Consider the following 24,697-nt stretch of genomic DNA (forward strand, 5'->3'; position numbering starts at 1 on the left):
TTTTAACACTTTTTTTTAGAATAAATTTTTATTCTGATCTTGAAAAATCTTGATTTTGTACCCTGGATTGTGCACTTTTGTTTTTAAACTATGGAGGAATTCTATTGTTGTACGCAACGCGTCTATCACCAGGCAGTGATATACTTATGTGGCTCCCCAGTAAGGGAAATAATTGATAAGCGTTGGCCAGGATTCGAGCCCGCGATGTCCACGACGTGAGTGGCGCACTAATCTAATTTAAACTAAACATATAGCTCTTTTTTTTCATACAAATTGAATACAGAAAGACACGCTATTCATTTTTAGAGTATTTGTCTGTACAGTTCTTCTACAGTAATTTATAGCGTCTCCAATATCGTTTATTGCATTATACTCACTAATTACCATACTTGAGGTTAGTAAAAGAAATATTCAAATGCTTTTATTTCTTTATTTCACTACAATTGACGATCTAATCACTCTCTTTTCATTTAACGTATTCCAAAGGTTTAACACAAAACCTTACAACATAAAATAAACAGTTTCCATTTAGTTATAATAACAAGAAATAAATAAAAAAAAACCTTACAAGAAATAAGGTAAGAAAATTGAAGTCACACTGACCTTATAATATATATTTAATAGACCTAAAAAATAATAGATTACTGCTTTTGATTTTAATTTCTCTCATACTTTTGGTAAGAGAGGGGAACATTTTGTTTGGTTTCCAAGTAATGAATTTTTTTGACGCACTTAAGTTAAAAGAAAAAGAAATCAATTTTCCTAAACGAGCAATAATTAAAACCATAACTTACGCATAACAATTTAAAAAATATAGTTAATAATTAAGAAATTTGTGTACAGATGATGACATGTAATGGAAGTGCTTAGCAAGTGAATAATGTTGGCCACACTGTTACATTTACCAAGCGAAATAGCCACAATTAGAAATCATCAATCAATTTGTTAAAATGCTATAAATTTTACATATAAGTAAATTTAGAAATGCTTAAAAATCTTTTCGTAATTAAATAAGTTCAAATACTTAATTGATTGCACACGTAAAAGTGGCCCACCCTGAATGTTTTGATCTTGCTTGTCAGCGATTTGGTTTAAAATGTGAATGCAAACTATTTCATTTAAGTACGGATCACCTAATTTGGGTTACATCATTAAATTTCAGCGAATATTAGTAGCCATTAAAGAGAACTTTTTAATTTCTTTTTTTAAAGTGCGTCAAAAATTTTGTGGATTACGAATTTAATTTCAATTTTTTGCTTTACTTTTTTTTTTATGGATGATTAGACTGAATTAGTCGTGCAGGAAGGGTTGACATCCCTTTTTCGGCAAGCTCAGCTTTTTTTTTTGTAACTCGTCTGAAGACACGGTACAAGAACAGTTTAACACTTGAGCACATCCTAGTGTTAGGTTCAAGTATAACCTTCCTACTGGTTCGAATATATTTATCGATGTATTTTTTTTTGTGTTTTTTGTTTTTTTCTCTACTTTACATTTTACTAATTTTGCTAAAAATAACAAAAAATTATCTTTTGCTTCTTTTCTTTTATTATTAACAATTGTAAAAAGTATTATGACACAGGATAAAGAAACCTGTTGCAGTAAATGAAAGCGTGCCATACAACTGACATGCCTCATATCTTTTAAATTCAGATATTTAAAAAAAAAAAAAAAAAAAGAAGTGTATATATGTACATATCACAGATTTTTGGTTAATTGTTGTTTGTCGAGCACCGTTGTAGACTGCTGCAGGCTGCCATTGTTGGCAGCATTGACTGAGGTCTTGGCCGCCCTTAGATAAGACTTGTTGTAGAAGTTGAGAAACAGTATGAGAAAGATAAGCGTATTCATGGACATGTAAAGGGTGAGACCACGAGGTACTTTGCAATCCATAATGATCATGCTTGATAGATACATCAGTATGATGATAAACTGTCCCTGGAAATGAAGAATCAGTGAGTGGCGTTGGCAGTTGGAATAGAAGTATTTAGAGTATGAGGCACACAAGGTAATACCAAAAAGTATTCACGAAATACTCAAATTACAACACTGGTAGGGAAGCGCCCTCTACAAGATTTTTCTCAAAAAGTTATTCAAATACAAGTTTGGAATTTAAATTTTATAGTATGTTATGTCTAATTTGTATTTTGTATTGTATTTGTAGTTTTATTTAGCTTGAATTTTAAAATAAAAACTTTAGAACTAATTTTGGAAAAAATATTTTTTAAAAATGGAAAATTCCCATCAAAAAAAAAATACGTATCGTGGACTCACTGCAAACCTGGACTACATAACCTTCTCACCAAGAAGTACCCTTAACATCCTTTGCTTAGAATCTGTTTCAAACGTGAGTTGTAGATCAAAAAGTAGTTTATTTTGAAAACTGGGGATATATGAATTTGTATTCGATTTTAGTTTTCGTAAATATTTACATATACTAAGGAATCAAATAACCTCATTGCAAGGTTACGTTGGGCGCTATTTTGTTCTGGATCGATTTCTCGCTATTTGAATTTCTTAATACTGGTACGAATATTTTTATGTGCAGGTAAGTGGACAAGAATGTTTTTTTTTAATTAAAATTTTGCTAGAAATTCTTTGAGTGACGTAAATATGGCAGAATCTCTCAATTTACAATTTAAACAGCTGATCACAAATATGCAGAAAATAAATTAAATAATTAGGTAGTCAAATACTTTTTATTTGACGAGATATAATGTTTTTAATTTCTTAAAACAAGAAATGAACTTTAACTACGTCGAAAGTTTTTTGTTTTTATTACCAAATGGATTATACCAAAGTTTTGTGAGACCTTAATTCTCTTTAAATAACTAGTTTGCATGTATTATTTTTCTCCGTGTGTTTAGTCAGTCCGCAGCAAACAATAAACTTAGAAGTTGCATTTATACTAGATAATGATTAGCAATTTTCATGAATGAATCGCATTGTAAGTGAAATAATACGAGTAGATTACCAGAAAAAAAAAGAAAAGTTGTAACGTATTTTGTTCAATTATACAATTATATAGCTAGCTTTGTCATTTTATTATAGGTTACTGTGTGTTTGTGTGAACTTCTTTTATAATCCAGATGTACGTACCTATTGGGAAAAAGTAGATTGTTTTGGAAGATTGGTACCACTGGGAATTAATGGAATCTATTTCCCATAACCTTGTACCCAACATGTATCACTAATGTCAAGTTTTATAAAAAAAAAATCAATGTTCGGCGCAATTGTGTATTGCGAGATTATTTACTTCTTGGAAATAGTTGAAAATTATGGCGCTGAAAACTAGATATTTGTTTGTGAGTAATTGTACAGGAAAAGGCATTGAACTAGGCAAGTTAAGGTTTCCTGTTTCCGAATTCTTTAAAAAAAAAAACACTTAAGCTAAAAATACATTTTTTCTGACCCTCACACGTAGTACATACCCAAATTCTCTTTAATTTGCCTTCTAACTTTAATTTTTTTTGTAACGTACTGAATTCTTAGAGGAAATGGACTTGCCACTTCTTCAGGGATATAGACGAATCTGCGGGTATTCCAGTGTTACCACACTTTGAGGTTGAGGACTCCATTTCTTAAGGCGCGTCAACAGCTGAGATCATTGGTGTTCTGAGCTTTTTTCTGTGTACTGCCGGGTTTCCAGACAATATTCTCTCGTTACAGGCAACACTGGCCATCAGCGGACAGTGTACTGTAAGAAGTTTTTAGGAAAGAAAAAATTGTAAAGATCGACAGTTGGATTCAAACCTGGAATCTCCATGTGCGAAGTCCAATGAACACTAATTACTGAGCAAATCGGCTCTTTTTGAGGAAATAGTTAGGAATAACAGTAGAAGCGACAGACAGTACGAGAGGATTAGAGCAGTATGAAACTATTGGAATTTCGTCTTGGCAAGTTGGTGTACGTACGAATGGGATGTTGAGGTCATGGTGAAGAGTACAGAAGGAGAGTCAGCTATCTGTCGGAGTGGTTTCGATTGGAATATCTGTAGAGTGAGAGAGCACGACGAAGAGCGCTGGAGGGTCACCCTGGAGGCAGTAGACCGAGAGGGAGACCTAGGCTGCGTTGGATGTGTGATGTGGAAGAGGATCTCCGGGAGCTGAATGTGGAGAAGGAAGGCTTTGGATAGAGGGGCTTGGGGTCAGGTACTGGCGGAGGCCAAGGTCCTACACGGGGCGTAGTGCCACAGTTGAGTTGAGTTAAGTCCGTATGTTTGTAGGTTTGGCTAAACTCCACAGTTCTAGTCCTTAAGTCCACACAAAGGTTTCAAGACAGTAGTTACGCTTCAGTCCTATATGCAATCGAATTTCCGCCAAATTAGTTTTAAAGCAGTTATTACCGTCCGATCGAGGGTCCACAATGAAATCTTATCCCCAAGTTATTTTGAGTGTTCTGGCAGAAAGGAAACAAAGTAGGAACTCTTAGAAGAAATAGCACCACCTACCAACTGTAGTTTGGTGAGATACTTCTTCCACCAAAGATATTTCTGCACTCCAGGACCAAGAGCTGCTAGCAGATAGTAGGAGTACATGACAACATGAACGAAACAGTTCAGAAACCCTGGCAGAATGGCTTGTTCTCCTGTAAATAACGCAGAACAGATGGAAATCAGTAAACCATGTTGCCTGGAGAGTGTGTGGCGAAATCTTTTTGAGGTCAGGTCTCACCTCTGACGTACTTGAGGTACCCCCAGGTGGAGATCACCATGCAGGCGTGATGGTAGACATGCAGCACGGTCACCTGGTTCTGTTTCTTGCGAAGTACGAAAAATACCTTTAAAAGAAAGAAAATCAATCAATAAAACATTAATACTTCTGGTGTAAGGTTGAATTTTTGACGGCACCCAATTATTTTCTTCGGCTCATAATTATCTTTTTATTTTACAATGGAAATTGTTAACGCCATTAAAAAAAATTGTTCCCTCTTTTTAATTGGTGAAAAAGTTTTTTGTTTTTCACGTAAAAATATATTAAACGCTAAAAATTGTGAGACGAAAACCAATCTGGGGCGCCCCCTCACAAGAACTTCTCCCAAATTACAATTAAAAAACAAATCGATTGTTTGATTGATATTTGAAGGAAGTACCTCCCCCTCTGACATCGGTCAAAAGAAATTCATAAAATGATTCTACTGTGAGTTAGAAAGAGGAAAAACAATATCTTTGAAGCGCCAGGAAATCTACTTCAATGGGGGGGGGAAATGTTACGATTTTATTAGCAGCAATTATTAATGACTCTATTAATAATAGAGTCGGAAATAATTGATTCTACTTTTTCATTTGGCTCATTATTTGGAAATAAATTTGTTATTATAGGCCGACATTATATATTTTTCATATTTTTTTATTCTAACACCTTATTATATTAACTGTCACTATTTTACACTAATGTTTTATATACAATCGATAGATTGTGACGACAGCTGACGATTAAAACTTAAACGAACATCGTAGCTTCTCCGAGTCAAAAGTTATACAAATTGCAAATCTTGATACGCAGCAAAATGATCTCAAAATGGCGGCGCTTCCCCCTCCACTGCGCTCGATGCGTCACAGTCCTCGCTTATCATCTTTGATCCTTTAGCTATCCAGTGGTCTAATTTAATTTTGGATGTAGACGATAGATTCGAAACTATAATGCCAAACTGAATCCCCCGATTTTGTTATCATTAGGTTTTTTGGTTTGCCTCCATAGCAAATTTAAAGACGTATTCACGTCAAAAAACGGTCCACAAAGGCCCCAAATATAAGACCTTGAAGTTCTAAAAACTATTCACTCACCGTGTCCAGTAGCTCAATAACTTTTGATACAAAATACCACCATGATGATGAGTTTAACTGGAATCAGACAAATTCAAATAATTGGAATTGAAAACGGACTGGTTAAATAAAGAAATAAATGAAAAGTGAATGAACTTACCAAGTCGATGAGTGGATTATCGTGGCGGCCCATCGGCATACACGCATGATTGTAGATATAGCTGAATGCTTTGCCAGAACCGAACATCTGATAATAAAAAAACAAAATCAATATCAGTGAGAGACACTGATTGATTGACACGAGAATGATGAGTGTCAAGTCAGTCAAAGATCACTTACGTGCGAGCACAGCCAAACCGAGAAGACCACCTGATACAGATTGTAGATGATCATGACATACTTCAAGTCAAACGGCTTCCTTTTCACCATCAGTTTCGGCCCCAGACTGAGCACGAAGTACAGATAGAAGGCTATTAGCAGGACGATCGGCGTCGGACTGGACATCATGGGCCACTTGTCCACGTCGGCATCTGCGGGCAGACACAAGCGATCGGCACGGTACTCTTATTTAGTGGTTCAACAGAAAGTGAAAGAATTTAGAAAACTTCTTTAACAGAAATTTAGATCGTCACTTTCACTGCCAACAGTTTCTCGTGAAATTCGATTAGGGGAATTTTGCGAATAAGGAGGAAAGTAGATTTCATCTGAAGTAACATCTTTCTTTTTGCAATAATGAACTCTTCTATCCCTTGTGATCTGTAAAGGTAAGTTAAATGTGTGGCTTTAGTTGAGACTGAAGAAAATTCCTGAACCAATAGTACCTCTTTACTCCAATGGATTTTCATTTTCTTGAATATGGATTTCACGCTTTTCTTTCAAGCTCTATACGTAGAGAAAAGCTCGTTCTGATTTTGAAGAAAACTGCTAAGTTAGTACCCTACTTGGAAAGAGAAAATCCATATCCTGATCTTTTATTTAGTTTTCTCTAATAAATTCTGAAGGTTGCAAACTGTATGGAATGTTTTGTAACTATTAATTAGTTGCGAAAATATATCAAAGGTGTTAAAAATCACAATATTTGAATATTGCTGCATAATGCATTCAATTAACGCAAATTATTTCCAGTGTTGCTTAAGTTAATATTAAATAGTATGTTAATATTATAAACCAATAGAATTAAAACTTTAATGACTAGAATTAATTATCTTTTTTTTTTTGAGATGAAAAGCTTCATTCTGTGAGTAGCATAACTGTTCTTTCAGGAATTGAGTAGTACGATCTACTCGCAGATGATAATGACTTCAGTTTCTGCTCCTCAGATTTTGGTTTTTCACTTTTTTTTGTGTCTTTCTTGAAAAACAGCTACCAAAAATCTTCTTTAACCTTAAGCACTGAGCTATGGGTGCTAATAATTCCCTCTAAAGGGCGGAATGCATGACACACTTCACTTACATTATGCTTTGAATGAGAAAGTAAAAATTAGAACTTCTAGAACACCAGATGTTTTATTATTAGAAACGGTTAGTAACTTGCCTAAGTAAAAACGGGGGAAAAAACACTATTCAACGGGCCCAACACTAGATTTTATTTACCACAAAGTGACTTACCGTTGCCATTGTGCCATAAATAAGGTTATGAATTTACCGTAAACCTCTTTGAGCGCGTGGAAAGGCTAGCTTTTGTACTAGAAGGTTATTCTTCTGTTTATCGTATTACATGATTGTATATTTGGCGGTTTTGTGATTAATTGATACACATAGCTTTTGACTGAGAGTATCTCATCTAAAATTACGTAATTTACCAAAAACTTCTCATACTAACACACTAAAATCTTATTTAAAAAAAAATACCGCTTAGCTTTGCAATCGATTTTTCTATCGATCGACTAACGCTTTATCTCTAATATATTTATTTGGTTTTAATTATTTCTCTTGTCCTTAATCCTAGGGTTGCTGAACGTAACTCGAATGTTAAACTGTGAAATGCAAAAAATCTATTTTTCTTCCAGTTGTAAAGAAAGAAACAAATGTCTGCATTTTTCTTTCATTTGAACGATTTATTGATGCAGACATAGCTTTCATATTGCACTTTATACTCAAATTGACTTGACTAAGAATTTAGTACGAGTTTTGATCATAGAATTGATTCAAAAAATTATAAAATGAGCTGTTATTTTTGAAAGTGGTATAAGTCCATTTTTACAAGTATCGAGGAGATATTTAAGGTTTTGCATTTGAATTAATTTAAAAATATTCGTAAACCTTAAACTATTCAAGTGATGTTATCAACACTATACAGCTTTTTAATTTTATTATGAAATAATAATTATTACAATTCTTAAAAAAATAAACCATTTCTTTAGCTCCAAATGGACTTATACCACTTTCAAAAATAACATATTACAAGAAATAAAAACAGGAGTAAATTTAAGTCCATATTTTTATAGACATTATAGCTTTACTGAAATGGGTTTTTATGTAAAAAGTAATAATTAAAATGAAGACATTTAAATACACGAATAACCAAGTTTATTTTTTTTAATTTCAGTTATATTAAAAATATAAAAATGAAAATTACTTCGTTAAGACCTTTAAAGCAAAAAAAAGATATTTTAAACTTATTTTTCTTTTACAGTTAACATAATATCTGCTAACGAGCAGCGTACACTGAAGTAGCAATAATCAAAAATAATTGCAATAAGAAAGTTCTCGTTTTAATTATAATTATTAGAAATGGACTTAGTCCACTTTCAAAAAGAATATTTTTGTGATAACATTTTATAGTCAAAATTCTTTTGTTGACTTTATAAAAAAAATCGTACTCCATTGAATGTATGACTATAAATAAGGAAAGAATGTCTCTATATCTTACTGAAATTACCATTAACTCATTTTTTTTTAAAAATTGGACTTATACCACTTTCAAAAATAACAGCTCAAATATTTTTGCAAAGCGGGAAAGATTGAAAACAGTAATCCCTGCAGTTGCGAGCAGTAGGAGAAATAGAACGCACTTAAGCCAGAACGAAATGGACTGAAGATTCCCAGCGAACTGGTTCCCTGTTTAGGTCTAGGCAGGCCTTGAAGAATGTAACACCAACTACACCCAACAGGCGTAAGAAACAGGTGCAGTAGGTCAGAGAGCGCATCCTTCTAGGCGCCCTACATTGGACCTTCATCGCTCTCTCTTTGATCGGCGGTACCCTTCAGTACCGGCCCTCGAAGGCACTCTTTAATGGGCTTTACTTAGAAGTTCTCTTTCTTTTTGTTTTACTTGCTCTTAATACTAGTTTCCTATTTTGAGATTTCACCAGAAACCGTATTTCGTCATTACCTGTGTGAGAAAACTTTAGAATGTCTCTAACAAGACTGTATCTTTCTCAATAACACGTCCAGCCCAACCAGAAGTTCTATTTGGACTTTGGAGATGTTTATATATTTTAACAAATCATTGCAAACATACATTGCATTTTTCGATATCCACGGAATCGTCCACAGAGTTTCTACCTCAAGGTCAAACGGTCAATCAACACTTTTACCCTAGAGGTTCTTGAAAAACTTCGAAAAAGGGTCATTCATGTGAGACCAAACGTCAAGAAGAACAAGTGGGTGTTGCATCCACGATAATGCTCCTTGTCACACAGCAATTTCAATAAACGAGTTTTTGGCCCTGTAAGAACATTCCTGTGGCTCCTCAGCCTCCTTATTCGCCTGACTTGAGTCCTTGTGACTTTTTTTCTCTTCCCGAAGTTGAAAAATCACCTTAAGGGAACTCATTTTGGGACAGTCGAAAACATTCAAACAGCTGTAACCGACCAGCTGAAGACTATTCCAGTATCGGAGTTCGAGCACTGCTATGAGGAGTGGAAGAAACGTCTCCAGCGCTGTGTGGCTTCAGAAGGAAGTTATTTTGTGGTGATAATATAGAATTGTAATTCTTTTTGAATAAAAAAATCTGTCTCATTACTTAATTTACAGACCTCGTATTTATTTGTTCTTATTATACGAGTACATTCTCTGAACAGATGATCTATGACTCTTGCGAGCCAACAGATAGGTACCAGGTTATCCAACCTTCCCTCATTCCGCTCAAAGATGGCACTGGACCTCAAACTGGAATTTCTTCGATCACATTTCTTCCTCTTATAACAGTAATGTAAACATCGCTTGACTGGTACTGAAAGATAAATGTGTGTGTACGGCAGAGGATTCTGCAGTTCAATTCAGGTACTAACACGTACTCATTCATGTTCAAACTGTAATGTCAATGCCAACTTGAATCTATCATGAATTTGGTACACTTTGAGTACAACGATTTCATCCCATTTTTATTGTTATTAATGACTGTCAAGATTTCACTCGTCCATGGGGTGTATACTGAATGTCATTTGCTCGCTAAAGTGGGTCTGCTTTGGCAGCTATATTGTTCTTCGTTTGATGAATGGCAATTCTTCATTGACACGGCCAATATAAAGTCGCCCACCACGGCCTTGAGCAGATCTCACAAGATAGCTTACGTTCGATTAGTTTTACTGAAATAGTAAATCTTGATTTTCCTCAATTTTCAGAACAATTTACCTTTTAAAAAAAAAGAAAAATGAAATCTGTAGCTCCTTAATAAAATTTTCTCCGAACTTAAGAATTTCTTTGCACCTTTGTAATCCTAGATGCCACTGATAAAGGCACACATACATGACAAAACTCGTTGGCGATTATATGAAAACATTTTTCTCAAGACTTAAACTTCCAGAAATACAGAGTTCAAATTGTAGCTATTGCTTTAGAACTCATCTGATAGTAGAAGATAGCCTGCAGTGTCCTTTGTGAGGATCCAATAACTATTTATATCTTCTTTTGATTGAAGAAGGAAAACAACGTGTTTTTCACTGAGTGGAAAGTTGTTTTTATGAAAGTCATAATTCTCCTTCTCTCACATGCACACGTAAAAGATCTGTAGAGTTATTAAGAACGAGTAAGAAGTAAGGTTAAGAAAAATATTACCTTCTTTTAAATTGAAGAATATTTCTTATCAATTGAAATCCTCTGTAAGTCATTTTTCAAATTTTTAATTGTCCGATGGCAGAAGAATGCAGTATTCGTTGACAGACATCTTATGCAATATTTACATAGTTCAGGAATGCCAACATAATGCATATTCTCTACTATTCATTTTACAAAACTTTTCCATCATGAACATGAAGTCAGCAGATGGACTAATATTTTCCATGACTTTGCAACAGTTTTTCTTTCTTTTGTCGTCTTTGAATAACAACTTTAATGCATTTGAATTATTTATTGTTATTAACGGCCCCCCCCCCTCGGAAAACAATAATAAATGGAATCGTTTGGTTAGTGCGCTGGATTCTTTCTCTCTCGGAGATCTCGGGTTGGAATCCAGCTTCCTGCGTTTTCCTCTTCCGAGGAGAAAATGTCAATAAAGAAAGATCGCAGTTCAAAGGCCGACAGTTTACTGAATGTGTACCAATGTGGCCTCAGATGTTGACGCGTTTTATGCAAAAAAAAATAATGGATGCCTCTAAAAATTACGTTTATTATTTCGCTACAGATTTTAAAAACAATAAGCTTGTACGATGGCAAGACGATAGAAATGTAAGGATAGCTGTATCATTCACATTAAGGACTCGATCCTACACCATAAAGCGGATTTAGAAATTGTTTGGTTCGATTTCTGTTACCTGCTTGACTGAGAGTGATGCTCTTAACGTCCGAACTGGGCCATTTCATCATCTCCACACCCGCCATTTTGCTTCTGCAATGAAAATAAAGAATATTTTATGTATATTTTACGATAGCGAATTTAAATTTTATAACCAGTTTAGTCTATGCCAATCTCTCTTACTCTAGGCTTACAGTTGCCATTCTATAATAATCAAAGGAAATTATTTTCAAAAAATAGTAAGAGAAATGGTGCGTGGCGTTGACGTGTTGAGTTGATTGATCGACGTGATTTCTCCATTAATATTTTGCTAATTTTAATCGAAGTGGTCGTACAATAGTACTTCCAGTTTCGGGTTATGCATACGAAGAATCAGATCTGATTGATTTCTCACTTCCTCCTAATATTGCGATTGAACACCTACAAAAAAAGTTTTTTCATTTAGTGATAACAGAATATCCTAATAATTTGCGGAATAGAGGGCAATGAAAGGGTAGATATACTGGCGAAACAAGCTGCAGTGAACGGTACGTTAATATCGGTGTCTTTGCTATATAGTGATTTTAAAGCCTGCATTAGAAAGAAGATAAATGAAAAGTGGCAGGGGATTTATTCAGAATCACCGAAAGGGAAATTCTATAAATCTTTGGTTCCAAAAGTAGGTCGTAAACCCTGGTTCAGTGATGGAGCGTGCTCCAAGCAGTATGTCTCCATTATTAATAGACTGCGCAGCGATCATTGCGTATGTAAAAAATATCTCCATAGGATAGGTAAAGAGGCATCCCCTCTTTGTACAATCTGTGACAGCCTGGAAGACCTGGAGCACATTGTTATGGCGTGCTCCAAATATACAAACCAAAGAGATCTGTTTTTTAAAAATTTAAAAAATCTATTGCCGGGTGATATAACTTACCCTGAAATTCTAAAAAACAGGAAAGCCTATGAGGAATTGGTTCACTTCATAAACGTAATTGAAGCCTCCCTAGATAAAGATTAAGAACTTTATTACAGAAGACTCTGGCTAATAGTGAAAACTGATGCAAAAAAAAAAAAAAATAATTTAAGACACAGATAACTTGGTATTCTCTCCATTTGGATTCTGGAAATCTTCGCAATCAGCTAAATCCAGAAATGGCGACTTCACTAAAAAGATTTTTCAGTTTTTCATTTTTTCCCACAGGCAGCGCTAATGCAGCGGTCTTAGCGCCAAGAGTTACGGTAATTCATAAAAATGTAATACTCAAATCTAAGTTACTTTCAACAATTTTCTTTTAAAAAAAAAGGGCTTTTGCTCATCATGGAATTGCAAAATTCCTGTTTTCCGGAAAAAGTAACAATAAAAAGCTTTGTCGATGTCAATATTGTCAACTTAATTGTTAGTATTATTGTTTTTCAGGTTATTTGACAAAGGTAGGTTATGTGAAAGTGCCTATATTAAGCCTGACTCATCAAGAAAGAATACTTAACCACGAGTTTATTAGTTGTGAGAGTGACACACTGACTGCACTGAAGTTGTAGATTTATGTCGCTTTAAACATAAACGACATCTGGATGAATTAGGGCCAACTAATTTATTAAAACCATTGTAAATTCTGCACTTTTACTTTTGGGTAATTAATTTCTTCGCTCTAGTTTCAACACCATTATAATGTTCGGTTTTACCAGTACATGCAATGCAAGTAAATGCTAAATATGCTAGGAAATTGTAAGTTTGAAGAACATTTATTGGATAGAATTTCTGGGAGAAATCGTAAGTGTTGATGCTACAGATATTTTTCGGTAAACTTGAATGTAGAATATTGATTCATTGCATTATTGTAAAATAAAAATGTTATTTACAAAATTAAATAGTTATAAAAATAAGAAGGTTGTAACAGTTTATTGTGAACAAGTAGACAGCGACGAAACCACTTAGTTTGTGGGAAAACATTCTACAGAAGGATGATTAGCATTTCCTTTAAAGTGCATCTATGAACTTCGCTAAAAATCGTAAGTTCGTGATGAAATATGAAGTCTAGGTTTTGGAAAAAATTTCCGTTTTGGAGCTCTATTCGCACACATTTACACTAAACATTTTCTAAAAACAACTTTTTTTGGGAACCTCCGCACGGATATTTCCAGAAACTGGAGTTCGAAAATGATCAAGATCACAATACTTTCTCCAACTATTAGAGGTAAGAAGAAGAGAAAAGATATTTGGCGGCGACTGTCGTCCAGGGCACCACGCTGCAGCGCCCCTAAAAGTAATCTGTCTAAACTAAACGCCAGCAAAGTAGCCTGGGAATGCAATATGAAAGTGGTGTGATCATTAAGGCAGTGGCTCTGCAGTGAGAGTGCGCTTCTTCACATAGTGTGGAGACAAAAAGAAAGAAAGAAAAAAAAAGTAGCACAAATAAACTTTGTAATGAGTTTGCCAGGGCCACCTCAATTACAAACTTTAACGACAATCAAAACAGTACACTCACGATGGCCGTGTGAGATTGGTAAATAGGGCCCCCACCCCTCACAGTATGGACACTTATGGTACAATATTGGAGAAAGTATCAACAACACTGATGCATCAGTCTTTCAAATCGGGTTCCTTACCGTCAACATCTGGAGTGGCAAGCCTGTATAATAAATCGTTAATTTTCTAGGTAAAAGGTTATACACAAATAAAGGTTATTCTCAATAATTTTAAAAAACACTTCCGGATTCAAGGAACCTCGAATCGGAAATTTCCGATAAAAACAACAAAATCAAAAATCAACCCAAAAATGATATTTTCTCAATTGGATTTAGAGAGTGAAAAACATAACAGTACCTCGGAGGTTATACTACACTAAGTCCATTTTTTTTTCTTTTCTTTTTTTAATGTTGCTTTTAAAAAATTATTATTTTTTATTACACAACCATCAACTTATGGTGCATCTATGTTACTTATCTACCAAAGATTTAAGTAAAATAACTTCGTGGGCTTTTAAGTAAGAAAAAATCTTTCATTTGCTCTCGTGTAAAAAATTTAAAATGTGATACCTTCGAGGTGCTGATAATATTAATTCAAATACTATAGTAAATAAATATAAATAATTTGTGTGTTTGCCTTTTTTTAAAGCGGAGTTTTAGGTAAAAGCTGAGTACTGTCAAAGAGATAGGAACGCCTGACCAAAATAATATGGAGAGTAGACGTGGAGCAATATGTCTGGATAATGCCTGGAGGGTACCGGACCTTTCCTTATTACTCAAGCAGAGCTCTTAGAAAGGCGTGGAGTTCCGCTCATCAGTTTTCAATCACCGGAAGTGTGACTGTTCACAACAGCTTTTTTTTTTTCTTCAAGTTTTCAGTATAATTTTCTAGGCTGTGCTAATAAGGCTTCATTTGACCTTGGATACATTCATTTGGAACTTTGTCTTCAGGGATTTTGTTCGCGATGAGGTTCTGGAAGGAGTTGTGACGCCTTGCTACCCTCGACTATCGTGGTGATCATAATGTTGACGTGAACTATTGTTTTATTATTTTTTTTAAATCTCTCAAGGAAACATTACAACGTTCATCGTTATAGTAAGAGGATATCGAGTGTTCTCGCTATTTTGTCGCACATAGAGGATCTCAGATCATATTTCCTGGTCAAAAACAAAATATGGTGATCACACTCATACGACTTCCTACACTAACCTACATGTTTTCCAATTCCAAATTTTTGTGGACATGGGTCCATGTAAATGGTTACTTCTCATATTCTCAAAATGCCCTTCAACGAATTTTCATAAAAAAAATTATTCAAAGTAAACGAAGTTCAGAGAAAACTGGTACTTCCGGATGTAGAATTCATTACGGCTATGTTACGTTCAGGTCCCCTGGTCACACCCCATCGAAATATAAAGTTCTATTTTCTTCGATTTTCTGGTATGCGAGATATTTTGTGTCACATCTTAGGACACATTTGACAAACATACTCACAGACCATCTCTTAAAAATCACTTTTCCGGGCAGAGACCCCCCCAAAAACAGATATTTTTTGGCGAAAACTCAAATTCGAAAACATCGCAATGCTTTCTCACAATGTAGGAAGGAAATTCGACGTAGCAGCAAAGAAGTAAAAAAGTTTGCCAATTATGTTGATAATATCTAAGGAAAAATTTTGTGAATTACTTTTGTTGCTGTTCACCAGCACTTTCTCCGTCTATTCTTGTAATTAATGTGTTTGTACATTGTTTATAATACTTGTGTAAGCCACAGTGTTGCCCTGTAACCGATAAATATCCCACTTTCAATTCTAATTATTTCCTACTGTCAACAGAAACTGAATGACTGTTTTCTTCTGTCTTAAATTCTTGGACATTTATTTTCTCAAATTCACCATCTTAAATTGAACCTAGAAATTTTTGAATAATAACCTTACTTATTCGGTTTACCCTTTTCCTTACTACTGGCGTACGTCATTTACCTACATCTATGATCACAGTATCCACTATGGACTCAGTGGTAGATATTGTAGTTGGACAAGTGATTAACATGGATCCTTCACATCAGACGAAACTCCAATCGATGATACAAACTTCTCAATCAACAAAATACACGCGATCATAAAACCCCTCAGGATACAAGGACACAAGGTTTAAGTTCCCAAGTAAACATTCCAATTCCCTACCGCATCAAATCATTTTAATCGAAATTACTTGTCAAATAACCTAAACTTTATTTTATAATGTTAATATTACCCTCATCTAGGAATTGTATCCTAATTCAACCTCTGCCACATAAGAGCAGAGATTATTATCTACTCGCAATATCCCATAAAACCTCCAAGTTGATTACCTTATACAATGTTATCTCCGCCATAACATGTTTACTTGTGAATTACTAAGAGAATAATACATTAATTTTAAAAAAAAATACCGCCAGCCATACGGTTGTTTTCGACGGAAATATAAACTTGAAGCTTCCTGAAACTTCAAACAAAAGACAAGTTTGGAAAAGAAAAATGTGTTGTAAACCACGGGAGGGGACCTCAGTATTGAAAACTTGCTGCGATCGCAGAATTTCCTCATATTAGCGGTAAGGGAATGTAAAAACTGAACAACTTATCCATAACAACCTACACAACCTTCCTCAGTTTCCACGAGAACCATTATGTAACCTTCCAGCGACAACCACTTAAACTCAAATCACCTCGTTTGGCGTTTTAAAGTTATTGTGAATGGAATAACTCAAGGTTGTGTTATAAAGTTACTTAAACATTACGTCTTCAGTAGAAGATTTTTCTTGGAAATTATCTATTGAAAATAGAGAATAATTCAAGGTAGGTTAAATTATTGTCGTAATTTTAGCAAGGACATAAAGTTTTGTTGTCTATTTTGAACTATTTACGCCCCTGTGGATCTTGTACACTAACGTCTTTATTTTTTTATATTTTCTTGAATGACTTGAACGATTTTACAATGTTCATAGCAGAATGCCATCCGTTCTTGCCAGTGTTCAGTTTTCCTAATTGTGACAATACAATTTTACTTATTATTTCCGAGGCAATAAACTCGAGACTGTGTACAGTTTCTCCATCTAAAAAGTACGTATTCCAGACGCCGATTTTTTGACTTCTCTTTGGAAATACTAGTTTGGATATTAAGATACGCTGCTGAATAGGTGTATCTTTAATTTTCTTACATCAAAATTTCTCCAAACATATTTCTTCCCAAAATTATCTGAATCAAGGGTAATTAATAAAGTTCCTGAAAACTGTTTGGGAAACGTCTGACTGTGAAGCAACTCTCAGTAAAGTTTTATCTAACAGAAAAATCTGAATAAAGCTTTTCTATTTTCTAAGAGAAATGTGTACATGTTTTTCGAAATGATAGAATTTTTCCATCAAGAAAATGTCATTCTCTTCATTTCCTAAATAGAAGTAGTACGTCATAATTCAAAATCTTTTTTTTAATTTTTTTTGTTTAATCAAAGCTGCATTGGTAAGTTGTAGTTGTAAAAGACTAATAAAAGCAATGTTTTCTTTTTTCCGACAAATATTTTGGGATATTCTGTGCCTTTATAGCCGAAAAGGAAGTTGCCCAGTATTTACAATAGAAATACAGTTTATTTCGACCTCGATGTTTTGGTTGTAATTCTTCGATCATAACAAGTGCAATAAATATATTTTACCCTACAGTCCTGTCCTGTGCGATTCCTTTTCAGCTTTCGTACTTCAACTCAGACATAGATCGATCTCTGTCAACACTGTTCTATGTCACGGTTTCCCCTAAACATACTACTTTTACATGAGTATTTAAAAATAGTGTCATGACAGATGTAACTATTTTCTATTAACATGCTATTCTCGTTGAACTAGTGATGATCTAGAATAGTTTTTGATTAATTTTTCCAGAATAATTCGATTAAAGGGATTTTAGGGAAAAATGTTGGGCATTTTTCCCCTCTAAAGTATCACTCTGCGTATTTTATATTATAAACAGGGGTACAGTCTTGATTAAATTCCGAATTGGTAGCAAATTCAAAACACTACCAGAAGTAAACCAAATTATTCAATGTTTTTTTTTACATTTCCATGATTTTTAAAATTTTGAATTTTTGAAAATTACTCTCAAATATCGTACCTGGATCAAAAGTATTTCTTGAATAATAATTTTTTGTGGGGGGGGGGGGGAATATATTTTTGTTACATTAAGGTGTGTTAAAATTTTTCCTTTACGCCAACAAATTACGAGAGTTACTATTATAGTCAGGGAATGTTGTCTGTGTAAATTCATACTAACTTTCTTAGATAATTAGTATCGATTTTCCAATTAGCGAACGGCTAATAAGGTGTAGATGGCACTGAAATTGTGCCTTAGAGAGAAATTTAACCTTTTATATTTTCTAAATACTTTCATTAAAAACACTTACTGAAAAATTTAGTTAAGCGTGTTTTCTTAGGAAGGGGTTAAGTGAAGCTCTTCGATAGATTGCCGTTTCGATATATCATACGCTTCTAACACCTCTAAAACTTTTATAAGTATGAAACGTTTTAACATAAGTAACACCACCGGAAGTGCGGCGATACAAAATGGCTAATTTCGTTTTTTCTATAATTTCCAATAATTATATTATTAAAATAAATGAACTTTGGGGCAAAACTAAGTTTCGCATTTTCTATCTTTAGGTTTGAAATTAATTCGTAGGTAATATTTTGGTGGAGTTCTTTTAGGTCGTGACGTTCGTTCTTTTTTAGTACAAATTCTTAGTTTAAATGTAAGTTACGGTAAAAATGAGGGCTTACACTAGATTTGATTATCAGTGAACTGCCATGAATATTTTTAATTTTTAAAAAATTTGGCGTTATCACACAATCTCTTCTTATCAGCAGCGAAATGAAGGGAAAGAAAAAGAAGTGTGGCTTACCAGTGAGGCTGCTGTCAGAGATTAAGAGATGGTATATGGATGGTGCAGGAGGATCGGTGTAGTCCCGCGGTACCTACAGAGGTCCAGCGCCGTTACAGACTGAACACTGAATGAACAATCCAAACTTTCATCATCCATTGGTGGGGGACACCACCCTGAGCTCCCCTCGCAGCGTTCATGTCACCTCGTACGCTCTAGTGTCTGTCTAGCAGGAAGCTATTTCTTCTATGTTTACCTGTCAACAGGAAGGGCGACTTTTCTGATTTTCTTTCTTTTTTTTCTTTACTTTCTTTTAACCCTCAAACCAGGTAGTAAGGCAGTCGGGTCAAGATTTTGCATTTTCTCCGGGAAATCGCTTTGTGAGCAACCGAATATGTGGTAATTAGTACCAGTTAGTCAATATTTGTACCCAGCTCAACTCATATACGAAAAAATTGTTTAACCAGTTAAGCGTGTTTGACGTGTTCATACACGTCAAACCAAATCTCTGTTACGGTGCCGTCCAACGTGGTGTATACTCGTTGTGAAAAATATAAAATTGCCATTAACTACAAAAAACTCGAAATTTTAATAAAAATAGAATAAGAATATCATTTGGTGGGATGTTTCCTTTATCTTACCAATAGAACTGCGGTGGGAGACAGCCAAATGATAAGTGGTTGGTACATGTTTGGTCTCCGCATTAGAGATTGGGGAATTACGCACACAAATAGAAGCTCTCAAACCCTTGTGCAATGCCCGTTTTTACCTTAGATAGAGATTCAGACCCAGTACGAGCATGATTTCATTTTGCACAGAATTCAAAGCTCTTTTTTTTCCCCTTGTAAAAGCTCTTGCGTCCCGTACTTAACTAGGAGCAATGCATACGTGAAGTGGTGCAAGATTTTGAATGCTCTGGTAATCTCAAGTCCCAGAGAGATTGCAGAAACAGTGCTCGCAGTGACTATTCCATGACGTTGTAAACTTTTAGTTGTTTTGCCCCCTGTGTTCGATGTGTGTACACGTCATTGTCTGATTTTAATTCTCGACAATAAGAGATTTGGGTCAAAATCGCTAAATCTTGGAACCACAGGTTTGCATACAAGTTAGTCTGGATTTGAAACATTTTCCATGGAAACTTCTAAGGCATTTTGGGGAGAGGGGAAAGCTTGTGCTTTCCTCTAAGGTGCAGTTTTTCCTTTAGCAGTCGGAAATGGGTAAAAAAGAGGTTAGAGGAGTGAAAAGTAAGGAAACGTCAGCGGTTTAATTCGAAAATGGCAATTTGGGGATCTTTAAGGATGAAAATGCAAGGATTGCTGGAATGGAGCAGTTTCCCTAGACACTGACAGGTTCGTCGGATCCCCACATCTGCTCTGTGATGTCCATACTGTTCCTCATTAGTAAACAGTGGGTTGGCGTGTTGTCAGTCCAACATATCGTCACAGTTCTGTTTCTCTTGTTGACTCCTTCATTTATGTCTTATATCCTTGGAGAATTTCATTTATTTTGGCTTAAATATATTTTTGCTGCTTTTCTCCATCTTGGCGTGCATGATTATTGTATCCCAAACCAGTTTCGGAATCCCAACAATCATAAGAGGTTGATGAATCAATTTGGTAGAAAATTCCACTTCAAAACTATGTCAGAATTTCGCAAAAAAAAAATGTCGTAGGAGTGTTACTAATAATTATTCTACGCAATAACTATTAGAAATTACATTGAAATTATTAAAACACTATTCTTTATTGGCTAATAAAATTTAAATACCAAATTTGATATGTTGAAAGAAACACTAATGAAACCTTGCCAATGAAGGCGATTATTAGCATTGTTAATCACCTGGGAGATTGAAGTCAGAACTCCAAATTTGCAATCAGCAATGACCAATCACACGACAGCCTTTTTACATTCATTGTAACCAGATTATTACCTCAAATTCTAATCTAGATTTTCCTAAATATCAAACTTTAAGGTTTACAAATACAAATAATGGACATTATACTCGCAAGTATCTAGGGAATATTTATGATTTGGCCAGGACTAAAGCAGGTCCATCCATGACTTGCTCGGCAATCAAACTTAATCCTTTTCTTCATTCAATTTTCTCTCATAAAGCAGCCGAAAAGTCTTCTCCGTCTATAGTTAGTTGGATTAACATTAGTACCAAAAGAGGAAATGTTTCAGGTAAAAGTGAAATCGATATTCGATGTTCAAAGAATATCGATGGAATTTAACTTCCGGATTGGTGGTTTATGACTAAATGTTTCTATCAAACAGTATACATAAAAACCAAGAGTAAAAATTAAATTAAAGTAAGTTTGAGAATTCTCTGCATGAACGTATTCACGAACGGAATTAAACTGCTTAAGACTGCCAACACAGCTGATAGTATTGTTTATCCATGCACGGGAATACAAAGTCGTAAACCTATGCAAATTTAAAAATTACCTCTAATTTCTAATCAATTTAATTTCAACGAAAAATAAGTTTTTCGTAAAGTTTATTCAGGCTTTTAGCAATTATCCAGTAATTACGTACAGTTAACTGTAATTGCCTTACTGCTAGTTTAAATATTTTAAATTAGGCGCGCAATGGCTTGGCTTTTGTATCCCACATTTCCTAGCCGAATAGGCTATTTCAGATAATGTAGGCCTTCATATCGTCTTAATATCTAGCCGTCAAAGTAAGCATTACGGACACTGGCAATGATTAATATCCAATAGCCAGAATTATGCTTGATGAGTTCGTGATAGTAAAGCAGCATAAAATCAATCAATCTTTATTAGTTTTAAGGCAATTGCCTTATATGCATAGTTTGGAGATCTTACAGAGTTATTTTAAATTATATTATGTAAAAGAAATAAAAATGCAATCATCTGTTGAATATCTATACAAAAATATCAATGTTAAGATATCACAGTAGTATATCTTGTTTACAAAAAATACATTTATGTATTAAAATAAAAATTTAAAACAAAAAATTCCAAGTACAAAAAAGAAAAGAAAAACGTTAACCGTCAACAAATCAAAAATATAAATAAAAAAATAAGATAAATATCGCTTCTCGGCTTTTTGGCTAAGATCAAAGTGTAGTATCTGTAAAGCTGCATAAAATGGTTTAAAATGAATACATTTGAGCTTTTTACTTGAAGACCTTTCCTTCTTGTTCTTCTTGGATTTTCATCAGGACCGTTGATGAGGGTAATCATCCGTTCGGTAAATATTTAAAAAAATAAATTAATAAATCGAGATCTACACTCCAACAAACCTGAGTTCCAAACATAAAAGTTTAAAATTGGTCATCTTAAGAGACAAGATAACTCTCCTAGCAGTCTGTGGGATACAGCCTTAGCAGATTTTGTGAGACTCCCAAACAGTGGCCGGCTTTAATCGCTCGACAGCCAGGAATGTGTCCATCTTTCTTCAACGGCCAACGGTACCCGCCATTGTGTGGACATTTCCACCTACCAGAGTACGATGTTGATACTACAACCTGGACCGCCGTGTCTTCTTGTACAGTTAACTGGGAAAATTTGCCGTGAAATGTGGGTTAATAGGGCAGAACTGCTAAGAAGTCTATGTGTTATTACACCTTCTTCTTTTTTATTGGTTATTGTTAAGCACATCGGGGATGCGGCCTGGTTACGCTAGCAGTGTTGCAAATGTTATACATCTTTTAGATTTATTTCTTTCTATTTAGTGAGCCAGGAAAAAGGAAATCCAAAACGGCCAGAAAACAAGTTGAGGTTACAGTTATTGTAGTTATTTAATCACTTAAACTAGCATATCTATTATTAAAATTTTAATTTAAGTTGCCTCATTATCAGAGAAAAGTGACTGAAAATTCTCCCTCATTGTGACTGAGAATGCTCTCTCGAGTCAGAAAACACTACCCATGAACGAGTCAGCGAGTGTAAGAGACTGCAGGACTCCAAAGTCCACAAGACTAACCACTAAGCTAATCCTTACCCCATATTCTGTAATAACTGTGCGCATGCTCTTCATATTAGTTACCTTTCTCTTCTGCTGCACAAGGAGCTCCAGGTTATGCTGCAACCTTTTTTACACTTCAAGGGCTTTATCTTGATTGTAATGCCTTAAATTCCCTTAAAAATATTTTCTTGAACATAATTGTCACCTTGATTCCAGCTAAATTTCTACTAAGACCATTTTTTTTTTTTTTTTTTGTAAATAATATTAACCTCTCTGCAGTTCACGTGGTGAGCAATGTAACGAGAAACGATTTGTCCTTGAATCGCTTTGGATTTGTGAAACGTAATTAATTCAAATCAATCAAACTGCACCGTTTACACCCCTAAATCACCTTAATCGGATTCAAACTAAATCAATAATAAATATCCTTTTGTCAGATCAATATGTCAATCCTTGAACTATGTAAATAAAATTGTCATTGAAGCTGTATTTAGAGTTCAGCTTTAGACCACGTCATTACAATATGAGCACAAAGAAAATTACATAATTGCATTAATTACCCTGAATGCAATATTAATTGGGTGAAATAAAAATTTTAGAACGCCATTTTCAACTGAATAACTTATTCGATAAATTAGTAGATCGATTTGAAATGAATCGAACATCGATCAGTAAGGACCTTAGGCCAACTGGCCGAGGAGGTCCCTCGGTAAAAGATGTTTGAGAATTTCTAAGTAATATTTACTTCTAGACTGTTTATTATTTAATCTAAACAAGATGCAAGTGGCATTACTGTAATGGGTCCATGATTTAGCGATATAAGAAGTTATTGTAGGTTAATCTGGTATCAACTGAGCTATTTTCGCCAAGAATATTTTAGACAGGCGCTTTCTTCTGCAGCGAAGATAATAATCTACAAAGCATTTTGTTCCATCTGGACAACCTCTTCCAGAATCGGAATGCAAACAGTTGGAGTTTTCCCTGCCAGTTCGTAGATTTTGGCCAAAAAAAAATCATATCCATACTGTAATCGTCCTAATTTCTAAGACTTCTCTTTTTGAATTGAGAGAGACTCTAAAAATTGCCTGAAAATTCCCAGGGTTAATATGTTGAAGCAATTTTAGGGAAAAAAGGAAATTAAAAGATCGCTTCAATATATTTCAATCTCACTTCCGGGGGAAAATATTCTTAAAAAACAAAAAAAAAGTAAATCTAGTGAAAAATGAATCGATTCAAACATTATTATGTCTTCAAATATATTTAATCTAATTTTTCTTACAGTTTTATAAATTCTTTTGGCTAACTAATTGTACTTTGTATAATGGAAATATCTTTAACATGTAGTTCTAATGTTAATACTAAAAACTAGCATTATAAATAGTAAGAAAAATTATTTAAAATTAACGAATAACAAAAAATAAAAGAGAGTGTACAAAATTACAAAGTTAAATTTTGAGCTTTAGATATTGGTGTTGAAAAAGTGTACTTATCTAAGCCAGAATCGTTTCGACAAGGATGTAAGTAGCGGAGATTGTGGTAGTTAAACCATAACATCAAGTTGTTTAATATGCTGGTTTGACAAACTCCAAATACTCCAAGAACTATAATAATAAACGCCAAGTTGAACTAACCACTATTCTTTATTTACTCACTCATTTTTATCGATAATGTTTACACATACCGTGGACTATATCTGATTTTAATGTGAAAAAAAAATAAAAATAACGAAGGCAGTATAATCGATGTAAAACCTGAAAATCGACCTAATCGAACTGAATATCGCTCGATATTTATGACATGAAATGGAAAGTGATGAACATTGAATACTAAACTGAAAAACCACAACATTGTATATTTACTGATGAGTATATTAATAAATCGTGGAAAAACTCAACTTGGGAAAGTAAAATGACTTGGGAGTTTCTTGAACTTTACAACTTTATAGCAGGTAAAAGTGTCAATACAAGCAACAACAAAA

General features: G+C 34.4%; 2 protein-coding genes and 1 pseudogene across 3 annotated transcripts in view; 2 read left to right on the forward strand and 1 right to left on the reverse strand.

Annotated features, from left to right (window-relative positions):
* Window positions 1-410: 410 nt before the first annotated feature.
* On the reverse strand, window positions 411-18,953 carry LOC141450215 (very long chain fatty acid elongase AAEL008004-like). 2 transcript variants are annotated; one of them, XM_074120411.1, is made up of 8 exons: window positions 18,808-18,953; window positions 11,458-11,531; window positions 6,102-6,292; window positions 5,923-6,009; window positions 5,784-5,840; window positions 4,672-4,777; window positions 4,449-4,585; window positions 411-1,935 (listed from the first exon to the last, which is right to left on the reverse strand). In XM_074120411.1, exons 2-8 carry the CDS (start codon window positions 11,522-11,524, stop codon window positions 1,696-1,698), a joined length of 885 nt encoding a protein of 294 aa, XP_073976512.1. In that variant the 5' UTR covers window positions 11,525-11,531; window positions 18,808-18,953; the 3' UTR covers window positions 411-1,695. The 2 variants fall into 2 exon arrangements, with proteins under 2 accessions (XP_073976512.1, XP_073976513.1); XM_074120412.1 differs by lacking the exons at window positions 11,458-11,531; window positions 18,808-18,953 and adding an exon at window positions 7,370-7,458.
* The window catches only part of Gcn5 (Gcn5 acetyltransferase), a 60,234-nt gene continuing 37,860 nt past the window's right edge, over window positions 2,324-24,697 (forward strand). Inside the window, exon 1 of the mRNA XM_074120402.1 lies at window positions 2,324-2,545. The gene's annotated coding sequence lies outside the window, so the exon portion shown is untranslated. The remainder of the gene's footprint in view (window positions 2,546-24,697) is intronic.
* Window positions 21,843-21,996, forward strand: LOC141450568 (U2 spliceosomal RNA; annotated as a pseudogene).

The sequence above is a fragment of the Rhodnius prolixus genome, unplaced genomic scaffold (assembly GCF_049639745.1).
Source record: "Rhodnius prolixus isolate KJV_2025 unplaced genomic scaffold, Rpr scaffold_2, whole genome shotgun sequence".
In the NCBI taxonomy this organism is placed as follows: Eukaryota; Metazoa; Arthropoda; class Insecta; order Hemiptera; family Reduviidae; genus Rhodnius; species Rhodnius prolixus.